Consider the following 15,457-nt stretch of genomic DNA (forward strand, 5'->3'; position numbering starts at 1 on the left):
AGAACTTTCGACTCACATTTAATTGTCAACCATAATATACTCATGAACAATCAAGAACTGTCCTCACTAGTAAGACCTGCACCACCTCCTTATGGATACACCAATGACACATAGTGCCATCTACTCCTGGAGTCCTACTCCATTTACGAAATCAGTTTGGAACCTTACAGAGGCACAAACCCTAGCTTTACGGAGTGCTAACACTAGCCCCTTCCCAAGTTCCCGCGTACAACCCGGCTTCTTTTACAATCTTTGCATACACGTACTGGTTTACTGAGATTGTTACGGCTGAACTTGCCAAATCCTGTGTTCATGCTATCGTGCACAGCGAGGGGAGGGGAGTATTTTCTTGTGTGCCGCCTCTCCAGCTCGGGCTTTTTCATCACCACTAGGCTGCAAAGCTGCAGAATTTACCATAGTCCTAAAGAATGTGGGTGAAGTAGTACGGAGATGCCAAAATCTCGGATGCAATCTTGATGCTTTTGGAACAAGGAAAAGCCTTTTCCATTCTATTCTGTTGATAATTGGTTATGCCGTTGTTATGAGGTTATTTGGTTTTCGATGTTCCATGACAAGCGTGAGGAATCCAGAGTCTTTGCTTTTGAATTGAAAAGAAATGAATGGTCGGAAGTTGACATTTCTTGTCACTGTAACTTTCCAAGGGAGCCAGCAGGATTGTCTGCGCCTTGTCGCCGATACTAGGATATCCTTCAGAAAGATCTGAGAGAGAGATATGGTTCGTCATGGCAGGATTCAGCAACGCAGATTCACAGAGCTCCTCATTTGGAAGGATTTGGCCTGCTTTGACGTGCTTCCCTGCACCAGTATTGTGCAAAGACAGAAGCAAATATATGTTCTGGGACGAGTACCATCCATCAGATAGCGCAAACGAGCTTATTGCCAAGGAGCTCATCAAGAAATTCGGTTTCTCACGCATTGATGAAACAAATGGACCTTTCCCTGCACCTGCCATTGCTTCATCACCAGATAGCGCAAACGAGCTTATTGCCAAGGAGCTCATCATGAAATTCTGTTTCTGTGAACTTGAATACATACGTTTCTAAACTTTCGTGATTTTGCCTACGAAGTTATGCATACTTAGCATCGATCCGCCATCAACTTTCGACTCACATATAATTGTCAACCATAAAACATAATATATACATACTTGGTAAGATCTGCACACCTCCTCATGGGTACATACATATATATGTTGGCACTTAACAAAATTAAACCTAGTGCCATCTACACTTGGAGTCCTACGCCATTTACAAAATCAGAACGGAAACTTACAGAGGCACTAACCCTAGCTTTACGGAGCTGTAAACACTAGCCTCTTCCCAAGTTCCCGCGTGCAACCCAGCTTCTTTTGCAATCTTTGCATGAACGTACTGGTTTACTGAGATTGTTACGACTGAACTTGTCAAATATTGTGTTCCTGCTATCACAACGAGGGCAGGGGAGTATCTTCTTCTGTGCCTTCTCTCTAGCGCGGACTATTTCATCACCACCAGGCTGCAAAGCTGCAGGAATTTACCAAACGTCAAAAAGAATGCGGGTGCAGTAGTACAGAAACTTCAAAATCTCAAACACGCGAGATGTCAAGTCAATTACCAGGTCTGGACGAGGAAGCTTCCTCTTTGCCATCCTTCTTCTGAAGTTCTTGCTTCTTCTCAGTAGGCCTCTTCCTCTTTGCATCCCGCTTCTGAATTTCCGGCTTCTTATCCTTCACATCCTGTGTGAATGAACAGATGCACACGTCAAACAACGTCCAGTTTAATAATCTTACCATACGCAAACATACACAAACCGGTTAATCCATGTTAAATCATCGCTGTGTTGCGACTTCATGAGTTGAACTTACCCTGTCGTCCTCCTTACCAAGCGCCTTGTTCGCCTCTCTGATTTTTTCCAACTCCACAAGGTTTTCCACACATTTACTTGCAAAAGTGAATTAAGAAACCCGAAAGGTAAAAGTAACAAGCGAAAACAAATGAACAAACAATCAAACAGATCACGAAGCAAAAGGATACGTCCTGTCTTCCAAAAGTTTAAGCAAGATCTCGGTGTTCTGTAAACACATTCGGAATATAATAACAATAACATCAAACAGAAATCAAACCAAATAAATCATCAACATCCAATTAGAACATCCAAATCAGATTGATAAAGCGACAACCTTCGCATTTTTGGTTTCGGAAACAAGTTGGATGAGCTTCATGTTTTCCTGACAAGATATACATTCAGATCAAACAAGTCACACCAACATACTTCTTAAAGCCAAATCCGAGATTAAATGACGAGGGCGGAAAAAAGAAGCAATCTTGTATTGTACCTCATGGAAACTTTGAACTGAGACTGTAGCAAAGCCATCAGTTTGATCCCCAATCTTATGCTTTTCCTTCTCATCTGCTATCCACACTAAAAATCTCAGTCCCTTTACGGCAAAGCATAATCTTACAAAAAGTTCAGGGCCGTACGGGATTTGTGTCTTGTTGAACTAAAAGTGTTTCTGACAATTAAAAGCGCTTCTAAATACGTCATCTCACAAAAAGCTGAAAATTTCTAAAGGCCAGTTTTTTAGGATTTCTTCCTGGTAGAGCTAAAAGTACTTTCTGACGATCAAAAGCGCTTCTGACTATTTGGAAGAAAAACTTAAAAGCGGTTACTCAAACTCCTACAAATTTTTTGCATGAAAGGATGAAGAGAAAACATTTTCCAGCTGAAATTCGGAGAAAAAGTGCAAAGAAATCATAGTTGCAGCAACGAATGACTTTCATATGTGAACCCTAAACCACCAAACAGAAAGAAACGAAGAAATGGGATAAATTGACCTTGACCAATTTCACGTTGTAAGTCGAGTAAATCAACTTGGTCGCCAATTTCTTCCCCACGACTAGTTGTCTCTCTCTTTGTCCCTCCCGGTAACCGCATACGAACCATCTCTCTCTCTCTCTCTATAGCTCCTTCTCTCTCTAGCTGGTTCTTACTGGTCTGAAATTTTAGAAATTAGAAAACGAGGGGAGAAAAAGTTCGTGACTTGAAGCAAAATTGTTTTTTTTTTTTTCGGGTGGAAAATGAAGCTTCATTAAGATACAATTTGTGTTAGAAGGTCTAAACCTAAACAGAGCACAAAGCCTTATACAACAAAGCAAACATAAGATAGAGGACAAACTCAGACAAAGAGAGCTACAACTCCAGCTACAAAGAGAGGCCCACACTGATTTAGGCCCGTAGGCTACAAAAGAAACAATAAACAGTAAAACCCTCAAATCCTGAAGCCAAAAATTGGTCACCACCGCCACATCCGCCGTTACCTCCACGAATAAAGACATCGCACCAAACAGAAAAATGCACCCGAACCAAAACTGTAACGCCCCGCCCCTAAAATACTTATTTTCGGGAAATAATTTTGATGATAGACCCAATTTAAACTCTTGTTTAATTTACTACCATTAATCACGATTTTCAACTTCAATCCCTTAATTCCTCACAAAACTATATCCATATTTTAATTATCAAAACATACGATTAAATTATCAATTTAATCCCCAAATTTCTTCTATTTCTAAAACTTCTCAAATTTTACAGAAATGTAGAGCATGTCAAGAGGAACAACTTTTATACCTATGTCGAAGTCTAATTCGGCCGGGAAAAGCCCCAATTTTACTCAAACCCACCGGAACCCTAGAATTTGGGTGTTCTTCAATTCGACCAATCCGCAAGACCACCGCCCCTAAAACTGGTTGGGCTTTGTTCCTGACCTCAGGAGAAGTCGTTTGATGGTGATGGTGGTTAACATTACTCTCACGATTGCTGGATTTCGACTTAGCACCCTCGGAACCCACGGGTTTCGTTTTACTCGAATTCAAGCTCAAACCCAATAAAATTTGGGTGAAAATGGAAGAGGGAAGGTTGGGGATTTGTTTCCAAGTGATAATTTGGTGCAATTTGCACCCATTTGGCTAGAAATTGCATCGGAACCCCTTCTTTCCGTCGGATCGGGTCACGAAAAGGGAACGGGTCGAAGGGATCCAGTGTCCCACACCTCTCTCCCTTCTCTTGTTTTTTATTGGGTCCCTTTCTCTTCTTTTTCCCCCTGATTGGGCAGTCCCCCCTTCTTCTCCCTTCTCTTTTCCCTTTTTTCTTTCTTTTTTTTTCTTTCTTCCCTCTTCTTGTTGGTTCCTCCTTTCTTCCTCCTCTAACCACAACCACCACGTGGCTTTTCTACACCCAAACAAAACTCCAGCAAATCTGGAGCATTCCAGATTCATGGCAAAATGATCATTTTGCCCCTATCTTCGTTCGTTTCTATTTTATTCGTTATAACTTCGTTTGACAAATGGTTTTCACCTGCACACTTGTAGGGTCGTTCTCTATTCAATTATGTCAAGAAATATGATAAAATATATGAGGATAAAGTACATCATCGTATAATTCAATTTAGCCAACTAGAGGCATGCATTTTCATCCTTTCACTTTTCGATAAATTTTACGACATAATTTATAATAATTTCCATAAACAAAACTTTAAAAGTTCTCAATTCAATTTTTCTAAGTCGATTTATTTTCGATTTTTCTCCACATTTTCATGTATTTAAAATTTCAGGGTATTACAAAAACCCAAATCTAAGAGTATTGCACAGAATCAATCCACCGAGAGCCAAAGCCATCATAGGCACACCTGTAAGAAAAGTCACCAAACGTAATAGGGGAAGGGGGAGGGCGAAGGGGGTGTGTAAAACACCCTTGTTCTGACGTGAATCGTTCCACACTTTACCCAATTTTTCCGGTAAGCCGAATCGACAGTGAGCTGTACAGGTTGGGTCTTGATTTAAGATAGAGCTCAATACTCATAAATTTAAATCATGGTTCATCGTTGGGAAAGATGAAGGGCAGCATGAGGGATGTAGGAGAACATGGTGTGATAGGGAGATATTGGGGGGGTGGGATGACGGTGAGCGACCGATGATTGAGGAGAGGGAACAAAAATGAGACCAAAGCTCAAATATGAGACAAAGCTAAAAAAAACATAAAAAAGACAAGGAATGGAAGAGAAGAAAGAAAAGTAGAAGGAAACGTGAGAGATTTTCAGGGCTGCCACTGACCCTAAAGCCAAAGGCTAGGGCCGGCGGCTGAGTAAGGGTTTCTCTTGGGGCTTTTCACAGAGAGAGAGAAAGAGAGAGCAAGGGTTGGGGCAAATTGAAGCAAAATTGTTAATTGGTCTTTTCTCTGGAGACTAAATTCTTAAACTAAATTTTGTAAACTAATGCTATGTTTGGATGAGAGAAATAAACTTGGAATTTGGATAAAAGTTAGAATTTATAAATTCAATGCACCAATTCTCTTATTTGAATTCATAAACATAGAAATTTAAAATTTCCGCGTGGAATTTTTTTTTATTTATTTCTTTTGAATTTAGAGTGTCACAGCCCGTTCCGGAATTTTATATTCGTGGGTGTGAAATGACATAATTGCCCTTAGCAGTTGCAAAGGTATGTGTGTCAAATTATTTGAATAGTGCATACTTTTCTAAGTTTTGGAAATTTAATGGGATTAAAATTGTATGCATTTTTTTTATGTGGTTAGGGACTTAGGTGGACCACATACTCTCACCATCAAACTCCTCTCTCTCTCCTATCCCGTGCCCTCTATCTCTTCCCTCTCAGTTTCTCTCTCTCTCTCTCGAACCGTACGGACAAGAACCCAAAATCCCTCAAAACATCACGGATCGACGTCAATAAGGTGAGTTTCTTCATCCTTGCAACCTCCTGAGTTGAATGGTACTATTTTTGAAACTTAGAACCTTTGAAATCACGTGAAATCCGAACCCTAGTTTGATGTCACTGTTCATGCACACGTGAATTGTTGATTTTCAGGGAATTCTAAGCTTACAGGGAGCTTAGTGAGGTTCCAAGGAAGCTCGGAGTACTTAGTTTGAAGGTTTTGGACGTCGGGATCGTAGGGTTCGAAGTTGGCCGGTTTTCTTGGATTTTCTCCGATGAGATTTCGTAATTTTTAGAGCCTTAAACTAGTACAACGTGATTCTACATGCTTAGGGCTTCATTTTAATATAAAATGCGTAGAAAATGGTGGAGAAATGACGGAGAACAAAGAGATTGAAAAATCTCCAGTTTTCCGGCACCGGCGAAACCAGTCTGGCGATTGGAGGAAGAAGATGTCGCGCGTAGGGGCGCGTGGGTCCGTGCCCTTCCCGACGCGTGGGGGCGTGTGGCAAGTCCAAATTTTTTTCTAAAAATACCTCGACGTCTGTGACGTCGAGTAGGTCACCGTGGTATATTCGTATACCCAAATTGAGCATCGTATGAGAAGTTATTACGCATTGTCAGTTATGTGCTTTAATTAACGTTTTTATAGTTGTTTCGCATATAGGTGATACCTATCCCGAGGATGAGCTTATTCAAGGACGTCACGGGTGTCACATCTTAGCCCAGGGTGGACCACTTCCCAGGCCCATTCCACCACCGTAGCACGATATTGTCCGTTTTGGGCCCCGACTACACCCTCACAGTTTTGTTTCTGGGAACTCACACGAGAACTTCCTAGTAGGTCACCCATCATGGGATTGCTCTCGCGTGCTACTCGCTTAACTTCGGAGTTCCGATGGAACCCGAAGCCAGTGAGCTCCCAAAAGGCCTCGTGCTAGGTAGGGATGAGAATATACATTTAAGGATCACTCTCCTGGGTGATGTGGGATGTCACAATCCATCCCCTTTAGGGGCCCGACGTCCTCGTCGGCACACCACGGCCAGGGTTAGGCTCTGATACCAAACTGACACACCCCGATCCCAGAATCAAGGCGTGATGGCCATCACGTGAGCGTGACGTAACCAAAAGTGCGATGCGGAAGCAAAAGATAAGAGAAATACGAAGGAATAAAACCCAACTACTAGCAATAATATCCAACTAGCATGCTAGAATAAGTTTAAGTGTGAAACACACAAATTCAGAGCATAAGTACTAGGTGCAATCAAGTAGGACCATAACTAAATTACAACACCCGCAGGTGAGTCCTACATTTATGTAGTCTGTCAGTACGCCATGGGAATCCTCGTGGGCCACCAACGCTGCTAACTATGGCGCAAAACAAAATTGAGTGGGTCAGTAAAACCAAAGTTTTTCAAAAACAGTTCATTTAAAACATTTCTAACCCCTCACTGTAAAACCTGTATACTTTCCCAGAAAATAACATAATATGCATATAATCTTCGTATATCTCAAATCACAATTCTTTATCAAAACCCAGAAAATATGCCATGACATAATGTCAATAACAGATTAAGAATGCATCAATATAACAGGTGACATAATGAATCAACCGGAGACCCTGTAGTTGGTCCTGTACGGTTAATTCCACAGCTCAATATCCAAACAAACTGGAGTCACCACGGTGACCTGTACGGCACTACTCTGCACATAAGTCGGAACTACTTGAAGTAGTCTGTACAACAAGGATGGTGTAATAATACGCTCTAGTGTTTCTCTCATCAATCATCTGTGCACATAATCTAAGGTCACCTACTAGTCGGAACCACCTCTAGTGATCTGTACGACTAGCATGTCGGAACCCTCTCATGGTCTGTACGACATGCACCTACTTGGATCCAAGGTGAGCGTGCGGTGCGGGTGAATAATATAAGCACTAACATCAGGGGTACAGGTTATGAGCTCTCAAATCTGCAAGAATAGGAACATGACAAGCATACAAAGCATTGAGTCGACCTTGAGGTTTCCTACTCAGCGCATCAGCTACCACATTTGCACAACCCGGATGATACTCAATAGTGCAGTCATAATCACTTAGTAACTCCATTCACCTTCGTTGACGAAGATTAAGATCATGCTGAGTGAAAAAATATTGAAGACTCTTATGATCTGTGAAGATCTTACACTTCTCACCATAGAGATAATGCCTCCAAATTTTCAAAGCAAAAACAATGGCTGCCAACTCAAGATCGTGAGTAGGATAATTCCTTTCATGAATCTTCAACTGTCGAGAAGCATAGGCAATCACTCTATTATGCTGCATCAAAACACATCCCAAACCATTCAAAGAAGCATCACTGTAAATCTTAAAGTTACTGCTATCATCAGGAAGTACCAATATCGGAGCATGAGTGAGGCAATATTTCAACTGCTGAAACTTTGCTCACAATTCTCGTCCCACTCAAACTTAACATCCTTCCTGGTTAACTTCATTAGTGGTAAGGCAATCATAGAAAAATCTTGAACAAACCATCGATAATAACCTGCTATACCCAGAAAACTCTGTACCTCAGTGACGGTTCGTGGTTGTTCCCAATTCTCCACTACTGCTATCTTTTGAGGATCTACTTGAATTCCTTGTGCCGATACTACATGCCCCAAAAATGCCACTTCATTCAACCAAAACTTACATTTACTGAACTTGGCATACAACTGATGCTCCCTCAATTTCTTTAATATTAAGTTAAGGTGTCGAATATGATCTGCTTTTGACTTAGAGTATACCAGAATATCATCGATAAAGACAATGACAAACGTGTCAAGATATTGCTGGAATACCTCATTCATTAGCCTCATGAAAGCTGCAGGTGCATTAGTCAATCCAAATGGCATCACCAAAAACTCATAATGCCCATAACGGGTCCTGAAAGCCGTCTTAGGTACATCATCCTCTTTAATCTTCAACTGATAATAGCCAGATCTCAAATCAATCTTAGAGAACACACACGTACCATTGAGTTGATCAAACAAATCATCGATACGAGACAATGGATAACGGTTTTTAATCGTTACCCGATTCAATTGCCTGTAATCGATACATAATCTCAAAGTTCCATCTTTCTTCCTTACAAATAACACTGGAGCTCCCCAAGGTGAAGTACTAGGTTGAATGAAACATTTATCAATTAATTCCTGTAACTGAATTTTCAACTCTCTCAGTTCAGCTGGAGCCATTCTATATGGAGTTAAAGATATAGAATCTGTACCTGGAAGCAAATCAATAGAAAACTCCACATCTCTATCAGGCGGCAATCCAGGAAAATCATCTGGGAATACATCAGGATAGTACCTGACTACTCCAACTTCCTCCACATTGCTAGGAACAACATCATTTAACACCACATGTGCTAAGTATCCTTGACAACCTTTCGATAACAACTTATTTGCTCTCATGGCAGAAATAACACCATGTCTCACCCTATTTCTTTCACCCACAAAAGTAACCTCTGGTAATCCAGGACGATGAAAAATAACTGACTTCCTGTAACAATCTATATGGGCATGATTACAATGCAACCAATCTGCCCCTAAAATCACATCAAAATCCATAATATCTAACGGGATAAGATTAGCTGGCATAACCACACCATCCACCATCACTGGACACCCAGGATAAACACTATCAACATAACATTTGTCCCCTCTAGGCATAGCAAATTCTAAATCAAATCTTAGAGGTGTAGGGTGAGGTTGAGTCATTTGAGCAAACGTATGAAAAATCACAGAATGTGTAGTACTACAATCAATCAAGACTCTTGCAAAATGACCAAGAATATTTAACGTACCCATAATCAAATCTGGATGGTTCTGAGCATCTTGCAGTGAGATGTGATTAACACGTCCCTGAGCTAGTTGTCGTCCACCACGACCTCTGTTGCCTTGGTTACCTCGCTCCTGAGAAGTACGTCCATGTCCTGGCTGATTAGACTACCTAGATGGTCCTGCACCACTAGCAGTAACCTCTCCCTGTCGGGGCTGACCTCCCTGATGCCACTAAGATCCACTAGTTGGCATGGAAGAATAAGAAGTATAACCTCCAGGGTCTTGGGAATACCCAGTCTGAGAATAAGGATCCTGGGAATACTGATACTGTCCGGAAGCATATGGAGCAGCATCACCCTGGTAATGGTAAGCACCACCACGACCCGTCTGACCATAATTGCCTGATCCAAAATTTTGCTGAATCGACGCTGAAGGTGGCATAACAGACTGCTGAGACCTCTACTGACTCTGGGAACACTGAGCAGCCCTATGTCCCATCTGTCCACAAGTGTAGCAAGCACCACCACTTCTCATACACTCTCCATGATGTCTGAAATTACAACAGCGGCACAACAGAGCACCAAAACCACCAGCACCACCAAAATCTCTGTCTTTGAAACCTGGGTCCACCAGCAAATCTTCCACCTCTCCTCGGGCCTGTGACACTAAATCCTCCACTGGAAGAACTCGAGCTCGCTCCACTTTTCTTGAAATTCTGCGTCTTACGGGTTCCCTGAGTGGAGATACCTTTACCCCTATCCTCTTTCTTCTGATTATCATTCTTATCTTCATCATCCTCACTGTTACTAGGAAGGTTGTCAGAATCCTCCATCCTAACCAAAATCTCATAAAACTCATGATAATCGGTGCAAGGAAGCGCACTAGCAAAAGTCCGCCATTTCCTCTTAGTTCCCAGCTTAAAACGGCGAAGCATCTCTACCTGATTACCAGCTGTATCAGGGTCATAACGAGACAAGTCTGTAAACTTCCTGTAATACTCATGTGCCGACATATTCTTTTGCTTCAATTGAGTGAACTTTTGCTTCTTACGATCAATGTACTCCGGAGAAACAAATCTTTTCATAAAATTCTCTTTGAATACTTCCCAGTCAGCTGCCATCTCATGTGACATAAACTTAGTCTGATTTACCCACCAAGCTGCTGGCTCTCGCCCCAAAAACCAAGTAGTGGTCTCAACCCATCTATTAGCAGGAAGATTCCCCTGACTCTACATCCTCAATATGGTCTAACCACTTTTCTGCTCCTTCATGACCCTCATTACCCATGAAACGGTCCAATTTCAGATTATACATAGTCTCCAGGGGTGTTCTCTGAGGAGGAGGATGACGGATTGCATTCTGAAAGGCATGGGCCATCGCTTCCCCTAATTGAGTTATATCAGGAAAATTAGACTCAGTAGCACAGCGTGATTCCTTACGAGGCGGCATAGTTCTGACAGAAGACACCAAAAGATCATTAGAGCATTAACAATTTATACAAGACTGCAACCTAGGCTCTGATACCAAACTGAGACATCCTGCCCTGGGTGGATCACTTCCCGGGCCCATTCCACCACCGTAGCACGATATTGTCTGCTTTGGGCCCCGACTACGCCCTCACGGTTTTGTTTCTGGGAACTCACACGAGAACTTCCCAGTGGGTCACCCATCATGGGATTGCTCTCGCAAGCTACTCGCTTAACTTCGGAGTTCCGATGGAACCCTAAGCCAGTGAGCTCCCAAAAGGCCTCGTGCTAGGTAGGGATGAGAATATACCTTTAAGGATCACTCTCTTGGGTGATGTGGGATGTCACAACGGGGGTTACGACCCTTCAACTTATTAGTGAGTGGGCAGTATTTTCTGTATATACCTATATACTATTAATTTTTCCCAGAAATTGAATTTAAATGAAAGTGTGTTTTAAAATGCCATGCATGCATATTATGAAATATGTGAATTAGTATTTGATGCATATATATATGTGAATTGTGTCGGGGCCGCACAGGTGAGTTTTATGTTAATCATTGTGATGTGAATTGTATTGAAAGCTCAAACATGCACCCCTGGTGTTAGTGCTTATATTATTCACCCTGCACCACACGCTCACCTTGGATCCAAGTAGGTGCATGTCGTACAAACCATTAGAGGGTTCCGACATGTCGTACATACCATGAGGTGGTTCCGACTTGTAGGTGAGTTTAGATTATTATACAACTGTTGATGAGAGAAGCACTAGAGCGTATTCTTATACCTTTCTTATCGTACAGACTACTTCAAGTAGTTTCGATTTATGTGCAGAGTGGCGCCGTACAGGTCACTGTGGTGACTCTAGCTGGTTGGATATTGAGCTATTGAATTAACCGTACAAGACCAATTGTAGGGTCTCCGGTTGATTCCTTATTTCACCTGTTATAATGTTGCATTCTTATTTTGTTGTTGCATTCTTATTCTGTTGTTGACGTTATGGCATGGCATACTTTCTGGTTTTTGATAAAGATTTGTGAATTGAAATATTTGAAGAATTATATGCATATTATGTCATTTTCTGGGAATGTATACAGGTTTTACAGCGAGAGGTTAGAAATATTATTAAATGAAATGTTTTCAAAAAGCTTTGTTTTACTAACCCACTCAATCTTGTTTTGCGCCCCTCCAGTTTCTAGTTAGCGGTGTGGTGGCTCACAAGGATTTCCACGGCGTTCTGACAGACTACATAAATTTAGGACTCACCTTCGGGTGTTGTAATTTAGTTATTCCTACTTGACTGCACCTAGTATTTATGCTCTGAATATGTGTGTTTCACACTTAAACTCACTCTAGCATGTTAGTTGGATATTATTGTTAGTATTTGGTTTTTATTTCTTCATATTGCTCTTATCTATTGCTTCTGCGTCGCACTTTTGGTTACGTCACGCCCACGTGACGGCCAGCACGCCTTGATTTTAGGATCGGGGTGTGTCATGGAGCCTTCAACTCCCAAGTTTAAATTCCATGTAAATATATGTCATTTTCCAATTTCTATGATTGAGAGTTTAAAAATAAGAAATTTCGTATTCAATTCCATTGTTGTTTTAGGTTAACCAAACAAAACAATTCACAATTTCTAGAAAATAAAATCCCGTCATTTTAAAATTTCTTAGTAATCTTAAACTTCTTTATCCAAACATAGTGTAAATGATGTGGTTCTTGATAATTGAATTATAATTTAAGTGTTGATTAACGTGCTTATTTTTTTATTAGTGATACATTATTTGATTTGCAAACATGTTGTGCAAAAATCAAATCAACGTTAAAAGAAATTTAGTAAAAGTGGCGCTTTCTCAATGTTTCCTCTATTCAAAAGACAAGACGTGTTGCACATAAAATTTCTCTCTAATAAATTGGCCATAGAATTTCTCAACGCTTTTCGGTTTGACTCCCCTTCTCCAATGAATAAATCATTTTTCCTTGGAAAGCAATACTTGCATTGAGAATTTTACTTTTGATAATATTTTAAATCAATCACGCAGTTCATGTATTTTAGTTTTCTCGCAAAACATTACGTTATTGCTATGAAATTACACCTCCTTCACAATCATAATATAATTGTCAACCATAACATATCATTCAAATCTCCTCCACAATCAAAAGCTGTCCTCACTAGTAAGATCTGCAGCACCTCCTCATGCATACATATATAATGGCACTTAACAAAACTACACCTCTTGCCATCTACTCCTGGAGTCCTCCTTTTACAAAACCAGTTTGGAACTTCACAGAGGCACTAACCCTAGCTTAAGAGAGTTGTTAACGCCACCCCTTCTTAACTTTCCACCAACAATCCAGCTTCTTTTACAATCTCTGCACAAACGTTTCTCTTTACGTAGATTGGAATATTTGAACTGTTCAAATCTTGTGTTCAAGCTTTCGCAGCGAGGGCAGGGAAGTATCTTCTTGCGTGCCTCCGCTTTAGCTCGGGCTAATTCATCAGCACTAGGCTGCAATGCTGCACGCATTTACCAAACGTCAAAGCAAATGTTCATCCAGAAGAAGATTCAAATATCTCAAACGCGTGATGTGTCAAGTTAATTACCTGGTTTAGAGATGCATGCTTCCACTCTCATATCCTTCTTCTGAATTTCCGGCTTCTTCTCAGCAACCCTCCGCTGCATGTCCTGTCAATGAACAGATGTACAATTCTAATCATGCGTACAGAATTGGTTAATTCATGCTAAATGACACCATTTAAACGTAGGAATTACACAGCGAAGGACTTCATCGGTTGAACTTACCCTGTCCCTAACAAGCACCTTGTTCCCCTCTTTGATTCTTTCCAACTCTACAAGGTTTCCCACACATTTACTTGCAAAGTGAATTAAGAAAAACCCCGAAAATGCCAATGTGATGGATGAACAAAAACATAAACGATCAAATATATCACAAAGGATACGTCCCGTCTTCCAAAAGTTTGAGCAGGTTCTTAGTATTCTGTGAACACATTCAGAACATATCAAGGTAAATTAGACGAAATGAATCATCAAAAACGAATTAGATTAGCCAATTCAGATCGATAAAGTTACAACCTTTACATCCTGACAACATATGTATTCAGATCAATCAAGTCACACCAACTTGCTTATAGCAAATCAGAGATTAAATTACGAGGGCGGAAAAAAGAAGAAGTACCATTTCGGCAAAGGAATCAGTTTGGTCCCCAATCTTATGCCTCTTCTTGCCATCTGCTATCCACACCAAAAATCTCAGTCACTTATTGGCAAAGCATAATCTTGCAAAAAGCCCAAAATTTCTTAGGGCCCATTTGGGATTTGCTTCTGTTTAGACAACCAAAAGTGCTTCTAATTACCTTAATGCGTTTGGAAGAAAAACATTATAGTTCTTATGGGTTGTAGAGGTGCTTCCACTTGGAACTTTTTTTATAAAAATTTCTACTTGTTTATAATACTACAAGCGTTTCTAGCATAAGTGCTTCCTACAGAAGCAGTCCCAAACAAACCCTACGTCACTTTACCTCAAATTTCTACACAAAGAAAAAAAAGAAAAACGACAAAAAGCATTTTCCAGCAGAAATTCGGAGAAAAAATTGCAAAGAAACCATGGTTGTAGCAATGTATGACTAACATATGTGAACCTTAAACACGCAACGAGAAAGAAATGCAGGCGAAAGAAAGAAATATCAAGGAAAGCAGAAATGGGAGAAACTGACCTCGAGCATTGTCATCTTCTACGTCCATTGCTTTAATTTCGTCGCCAATTTCTCCCAGAGGGCTTGTTTGCTCTCTCTTTGCACCTCCCCGCAGACGAACCATCTCTCTCTCTCTAGCTGGTTCTTACTTCGTACTGGTCTGAATTCAGAAATTACAAAACGACTGGAAAAGTTCTTGACTTGAAGGAAATGGTGAGCTGCAGAAATTTTTAGTTGAGACGGAAATACGGATGGTACATCATGTATTTTTATGTAAATGGTGAAAATTTTTAATTTTTAAATTATTAACCTTTTAACACACATAACCCACCATTTATATAGGAACACGTAGTGTACCACCTCGTATGACGGTCACATTGAAAAATCTCTCGGTGAGCTGGTTGTTGATTCTGAGAAATTTTTAATTGTGACGGGAACACAAGTGGTAGACCACGTGCTTTAATTGAAGTGATGAGAAATTTTATTTTTTAAGTTATTAACATTTTAGCACACATTTTCAATCATTTGTATAATAATACGTGGTATACTATCTTATGTACCAGTCATACTGAAAAATCTCTCTCGTTGATTCTTTCGTGGAAGTGTTCCCTATTTTGGGCCTTTTTGTTGTTTTTGTTTTTTTCCCAAACTTTGGGCTCTCTTTTGGTTCAATTCGGCTTCTTGCCGTGGGACTGTCGTGTTTATAAATAGAATCAAAATTTAAAA

General features: G+C 40.6%; 2 protein-coding genes across 6 annotated transcripts; both read right to left on the reverse strand.

The window, feature by feature from the left end:
* Positions 1-67: 67 nt before the first annotated feature.
* Positions 68-3,223, reverse strand: LOC126627331 (cyclic dof factor 2-like). Of its 4 annotated transcripts, none has more exons than XM_050296789.1 (7): positions 2,835-3,223; positions 2,336-2,412; positions 2,180-2,227; positions 2,034-2,071; positions 1,865-1,940; positions 1,615-1,735; positions 68-401 (listed from the first exon to the last, which is right to left on the reverse strand). In XM_050296789.1, exons 1-7 carry the CDS (start codon positions 2,941-2,943, stop codon positions 316-318), a joined length of 555 nt encoding a protein of 184 aa, XP_050152746.1. In that variant the 5' UTR covers positions 2,944-3,223; the 3' UTR covers positions 68-315. The 4 variants fall into 4 exon arrangements, with proteins under 4 accessions (XP_050152746.1, XP_050152743.1, XP_050152744.1 ...); XM_050296786.1 differs by lacking the exon at positions 68-401 and adding an exon at positions 1,138-1,523 and having other exon boundaries at positions 2,835-3,150; XM_050296787.1 differs by lacking the exon at positions 68-401 and adding an exon at positions 1,138-1,523 and having other exon boundaries at positions 2,336-2,409; positions 2,835-3,138.
* Positions 3,224-13,066: 9,843 nt separating this feature from the next.
* Positions 13,067-14,915, reverse strand: LOC126627007 (uncharacterized). 2 transcript variants are annotated; one of them, XM_050296423.1, is made up of 6 exons: positions 14,753-14,915; positions 14,215-14,267; positions 13,979-14,016; positions 13,821-13,890; positions 13,622-13,703; positions 13,067-13,534 (listed from the first exon to the last, which is right to left on the reverse strand). In XM_050296423.1, exons 1-6 carry the CDS (start codon positions 14,853-14,855, stop codon positions 13,302-13,304), a joined length of 579 nt encoding a protein of 192 aa, XP_050152380.1. In that variant the 5' UTR covers positions 14,856-14,915; the 3' UTR covers positions 13,067-13,301. The 2 variants fall into 2 exon arrangements, with proteins under 2 accessions (XP_050152380.1, XP_050152379.1); XM_050296422.1 differs by having other exon boundaries at positions 14,215-14,270.
* Between the last annotated feature and the right edge of the window lie 542 nt (positions 14,916-15,457).

This window comes from Malus sylvestris, chromosome 6, assembly GCF_916048215.2.
Source record: "Malus sylvestris chromosome 6, drMalSylv7.2, whole genome shotgun sequence".
Classification (NCBI taxonomy): domain Eukaryota; kingdom Viridiplantae; phylum Streptophyta; class Magnoliopsida; order Rosales; family Rosaceae; genus Malus; species Malus sylvestris.

Coding starts and splice junctions, on each gene's coding strand:
- LOC126627331 (XM_050296786.1), bottom strand. CDS start 2,943: ATGGTTCGTATGCGGTTACCGGGAGGGACAAAGAGAGAGACAACTAGT. Junction 2,413..2,834: donor ACAACGTGAAATTGGTCAAG/GTCAATTTATCC, acceptor TAGTGTGGATAG/CAGATGAGAAGGAAAAGCAT. Junction 2,072..2,179: donor CCGAAACCAAAAATGCGAAG/GTTGTCGCTTTA, acceptor ATGTGTTTACAG/AACACCGAGATCTTGCTTAA.
- LOC126627007 (XM_050296422.1), bottom strand. CDS start 14,855: ATGGTTCGTCTGCGGGGAGGTGCAAAGAGAGAGCAAACAAGCCCTCTG. Junction 14,271..14,752: donor AGAAGATGACAATGCTCGAG/GTCAGTTTCTCC, acceptor TGGTGTGGATAG/CAGATGGCAAGAAGAGGCAT. Junction 13,535..13,621: donor AGCATGCATCTCTAAACCAG/GTAATTAACTTG, acceptor AAATGCGTGCAG/CATTGCAGCCTAGTGCTGAT.